Source organism: Microtus ochrogaster, chromosome 4 (assembly GCF_000317375.1).
Source record: "Microtus ochrogaster isolate Prairie Vole_2 chromosome 4, MicOch1.0, whole genome shotgun sequence".
In the NCBI taxonomy this organism is placed as follows: Eukaryota; Metazoa; Chordata; class Mammalia; order Rodentia; family Cricetidae; genus Microtus; species Microtus ochrogaster.
Genome location: NC_022011.1, coordinates 37,658,348 through 37,663,706, shown reverse-complemented (window position 1 = coordinate 37,663,706; position 5,359 = coordinate 37,658,348). Strand labels below are relative to the sequence as shown.

The following is a 5,359-nucleotide window of genomic DNA, read 5'->3' as shown; positions in this document are numbered from 1 at the left end:
TTTGGAGCCTGTCCTGGAACTAGCTCCTGTAGACCAGGCTGGTCTCGAACTCATAGAGATATGCCTGCCTCTGTCTCCCGAGTGCTGGGATTAAAGGCGTGCGCCACCATCGCCCGGCTTTGTTCCTATTAATAAAGAGTGAATTTAGGATGCTTGAAATACTTTGGTAAACAGGAAAACACAACCTGAAGCTATATGTAGTACTTGTATTTCAGTAAATAGGAACTATAATAAACAGTATGATGAATTAGGTTTTAGAATACAAGTGGTAATTGGTATAAAAAGAGAATACACAAGTTGAAATGTCAGGGAGAGAGGATAAAGACAGATTACAAGTTTTAAGACTGTCTGGTGAAGTCCTTTTTTAGAATATAGCTCTTAAAATTTAATTGTGGTAAAAGAGCTGAGATAGATACTGAGATAGATCCTGGAAAAGTATTTTCTGGGCAGCGGGAACAGCCATCCAGTGTATTGTCCCTGTGGCAAGAGGAGAGTGTGCTTGGAATAATGTGAGTGAGGAGAGTATTACAAGAAAAGTTAAGATAACTATAGTGAGACAAAGTGATACACCGACTTTCAGACCGTTTAAAGACGTGGGCTTTTGCTCTAAGTAAAGTTGGGGAGTGGTTTTGAACAGAGTAGTGACATAATTTGACTAACATTAAAGGGTCACTTTGACTGTTGTATTGAGACTGTTTAGAAGGACAAAAGAAAATAGTGAAGAGTTAAGCAATTGAGGCAGTTAGCAAAAGTGGCGTTGATATCAAGTTTGGATACATTTGGGGGTAAGGCACAAAATATTTCCTAGATTGGGAGTTTGAGAGGCAAAGCAGAAGAAACAACTGCAATTCTTGAAGTTTTTGCTTAAGTACCTGCAAAAAGAGTTGCTTCAACTTTTGGAATAGATCACGTTTGGCTAAGAAGCTCAAGTTCAGTTTGGTTATGTTAAGCTGGTATTGAGTGGCCAGTGAGTTTTGAATTCAGCATGGGGTGCATGACCTATAACTTTAGGGATTATTATAATATGAATGTTTTGGATATCAATGAGACTGGACGAGATCATTTTTAATGAGTTTAGACGATAGACTCTTTAATGCTAATAGATCAAGGTGGGAGTTAAAAATTGCTATCAAGGGATACTAGAAGGAAGAAAACTAAGAAAATGGAATGTTCTGTAAACCAAAATAAAGTGCTTAAAGACTAAAATCATCTATATTGAATGTTACTGAAAAGTCAAATAACGGTTGAAAATTAAAAGTGGATTTAACAAAGTTGATGTAATTGTCTATTTTTTCCTTTTTCTTTTATTTATATTTATTGAGCTCTACATTTTTCTCTGCTCTCCTCCTTGTCTCTCACTCCCCCTTTTAATCCTCCCCCAAGGTCCCTATGCTCCCAGTTTATTCAGGAGATCTTGTCTTTTCCTACTTTCTACTTCCCATGTAGATTAGATCTATGTAAGTCTCTCTTAGTGTCCTCATTGTTGTCTAAGTTCTCTGGAATTGTGGTTTGTAGGCTGGCTTTCTTTGCGTTATGTTTAAAAACCACCTATGAGTGAGTACATGTGATAATTGTCTTTCTGTGTCTGGGTTACCTCACTCAAAATAATGTTTTCTAGCTCCATCCATTTTCCTGCAAAATTCAAGTCGTCATTATTTTTTTCTGCTGTGTAGTACTCCATTGTGTAAATGTACCACATTTTTCTTATCCATTCTTCAATTGAGGGGTATTTAGGTTGTTTTCCAGGTTCTGGCTATGACAAACAAAGCTGCTGTGAACATAGTTGGCCACATGTTCTTGTGGCACAATTGGGGATCCTTTGGATATATACCCAAAAGTGGTATTATTGGGTCTTGAGGAAGGTTATCTCCTAATTTTCTGAGAAATCGCCATACTGACATCCAAAACGGTTGTACCAGCTTGCATTCCCACCAGCAATGCAGAAGTGTTCCCTTTTCCTTACAACCTCTCCAGCATAAGTTGTCATCAGTGTTTTTGATCTTGGCCATTCTTACAGGTGTAAGATGGGATCTCAGAGTTGTTTTGATTTGCATTTCTCTGATGTCTAAGGATGTTGAATATTTCCTTAAGTGTTTTTTAGCCATTTTAGATTCCTCTGTTGAGAGTTCTCTGTTTAGGTCTTACTCCATTTTTTTTATTGGATTATGTGATCTTTTGGTGTCCAATTTCTTGATTCTTTGTATATTTTGGAGATCAGACCTCTGTCTGATGTGGGGTTAGTGAAGATCTTTTCCCATTCTGTGGGCTGTCATTTTTGTCTTGTTGACTGAGTCCCTTACTTTACAGAAGCTTTTCAGTTTCAGGATGTCCCATTTATTAATTGTTTCTCACAGTGTCTGTGTTGCTGTGGTTACATTTAGGAAGTGGTTCCCGGTGCCAATGCGTTCAAGTGTACTTCCCACTTTCTCTTCTATAAGGTTCATTGTGGTTGGCTTTATGTTGAGGTCTTTGATCCATTTGGACTTGAGTTTTGTGCATCGAGATAGATATGGGTCTATTTTTATTTTTCTACATGTTGATATCCAGTTATGCCAGCACCACTTGTTAAATATGCTTTCTTTTTCCATTTGATATTTTTTGCTTCTGTATCAAAGATCAGGTGTTCGAAGATGTGTGGATTGATACCTGGTTCTTCTATTCAGTTCCATTGGTCATCCTGTCTATTCAGGATGTTTTCGCTACTGTAGCTCTGTAGTAGAGTTTGAAGTCAGGGATTGTGACGTCTGATGTAATTGTCTTGATGAGCAGTTTGGTGTAAGAGATAGTGTAGCAAAATCTTGAATTGGAATAGGTTTTCCAGATTTGTGAAGCAAGATGTTAGGAATAGTATATAATAGAAAATGTACAAGATGGACAAGCTGAAGGCAGGAGAATCAGAAGTTTGAGGGCAGGTTGGGCTACATAGCATTTTTAAGGCCAGTTGAGGCTATGTATTGAGAGTGTCTCCCAAAATAGGGGCAGTGAGGGAGAAAGGCAGATAATAGAAGATTTACTACTCATGGAAGTAAAGAAAAAGAACAACTAGTAAAGGAAGAAAAACTACCTTTTAAAAATCTGCTTACTAGCTGAGCGGTGGTGGCGCATGCCTTTAATCTCTGAGTTCAAAGCCACTGTGTTCCAGGACAGCCAGTGCTACACCGAGAAACCCTGTCTCGAAAAGAAAAAAACAAAAATCTTTACTTTTTTTTCTCCTTTTTTTATTTTTATTGAGTTCTACATTTTTCTCTGCTCCTCTCCCCTTTAACCCTCTCCCAAGGTCCTCATGCTCTCATTTTACTCAGGAGATCTTATGTTTTTCTACTTCCCATGTAGATTAGATCTATGTATGTCTCTCTTAGGGTCTTCATTGTCGTCTAGGTTCTATGGGATTGTGATTTGTGGGCTGGTTTTCTTTGCTTTATGTTTAAAAACCACTTATGAGTGAGTACAAGTGAAAATTGTCTTTCTGTGTCTGGGTTACCTCACTCAAATATGTTTTCTAGCTCTGTCCATTTGCTTGCAAAATTCAAGATGTAATTTTTTTTCTGCTGTGTAGTACTCCATTGTGTAAATTACCACATCTTTCTTATCCATTCTTTAGTCTAAGGGTATTGCATTTTTAAGATTATTGGAATGGTGGCATACTTACTTGTTCTTAAGTATTTTGGTGATGGAAATGATCAAGCAGAGAAAAAAAATTGTATGATCTAGAAAAGGGGAGGATTCCTGATCAATGCTGTTAGTAGGTCCAAAGGAAGGGAATAAGAACTATATTTAAGCAGTATTTCAAATTTTTTTGTGTGCAATGTTTTTTAATAGCCATTATTAATTGTTACTTTTTAAGGTTAAAATTTATGTTCATTTGTCTGTAAATTTATCTCCAGGTACTTTATTAAAAGCAGAGGGTAAAGTAAATCCCAGTATAATCTTTGGACAGATCCAGCCTAGAAAACACGACACCTAAATGATACCTGAAGTATTTAAGAACTAGACTCTTTATTATTACAGAATTGTAATCAACAGGGCCACAATACTCAGTTAGAAAATCAAATTATCTAACAACAGACTATTATTTAATAATTAAACATAGATGATGAAAATTGTCTTTTTTTTAATTGAAAAAATGATGAGTTTCTTTTGTCTCCATTTGTTAAAGGTGTAGCTAGTTTGAACCAGAGTGCCCTAAGCCGTCCAATGCAAAGGAAGCTAGTTACACTTGTAAACTGTCAACTGGTGGAGGAAGAAGGTCGTGTCAGAGCTATGCGAGCGGCCCGTTCACTAGGAGAAAGAACTGTGACAGAACTGATTCTGCAGCACCAAAACCCTCAGCAGCTTTCTGCCAACCTGTGGGCTGCTGTCAGGGCTCGAGGATGCCAGTTTTTAGGACCAGGTAAAAAAATCCTGCATATCCAGACATTGTAAAGTATAAGTCATAGTCTTTTATTTTATTTTTTTATTTTTTTAGACAAGGTTTTTCTGTGTAAAAGCCCTGACTGTCCTGGAACTCACTTTGTAGACCAGACTGGCCTCAAACTCACAGAGATACGCCTCTTTTTGCCTCCTTAGCATTGGGATTAAAGGTATGTGCCACCACCACCTGGCCACTGCTTTGGAAGAAATTTCTCGTTTATTTCTCTGGCATCAGTGAGATAGAGGGCTTATCTGCAATTTGCAAATTAAAAAAACTGGTTTAGGAAAGGGCCTATATTTGCACAGGTGTACATCAAGGAAGGTAAAGTTATTTGGGAGGGACAGCATAATACAAATAATAAACTTTGGGTTGATTTTTTTGGGGGGGGGTGTTTCGAGACAGCGTTTTCTCTGTGGCTTTGGAGCCTGTCCAGGAACTAGCTCTGTAGACCAGGCTGGTCTCGAATTCACAGAGATCCGCCTGCCTCCGCCTCCCGAGTGCTGGGATTAAAGGCGTGCGCCACCATCGCCCGGCCTTTGGGTTGATTGTTAACACTTGGAAAACATGGGACATGTTAAAACCAGCAAGAAGTTTCTTTATGATCAATGCTATGGATGGCCTGTTTAAAACAATCTCTCCTACGAAGTTATAAAGTACTTGTCTGCTAATTGGGAAATTTATTTTTTGATTTAGAGCTGTAATTTGAATAAAATTTATATAGGAAGCATTTTATTTAGTTGGTTTTGCCTTTTTTTTAAAAAAAAAAAAAAGTCACTCATATAGCTAAGGCTGACCTAAAATATTTTGTGTGTAGTACAGGTTGGTCTCCTTTTGCCTTGGCTCGAATTAACAATCATTCACAACCAGACCCAGCTAGCTAAATGTTTTCTGTAAATACTTACTTAATTGTGTGGATGGATGTGCACGTCCCACTATGTCTCTCTTAAT

General features: G+C 37.7%; 1 protein-coding gene across 3 annotated transcripts in view; it reads left to right on the top strand.

The window, feature by feature from the left end:
- Positions 1 to 5,359, top strand: part of Rc3h2 (ring finger and CCCH-type domains 2) — a 53,896-nt gene that overhangs the window by 10,463 nt on the left and 38,074 nt on the right. For all 3 annotated transcript variants that reach the window (XM_013345876.2, XM_005345936.2, XM_005345937.2), the window contains one exon: positions 4,157 to 4,390. In XM_013345876.2, the coding sequence (XP_013201330.1) occupies positions 4,157 to 4,390 (234 nt within the window). The remainder of the gene's footprint in view (positions 1 to 4,156; positions 4,391 to 5,359) is intronic.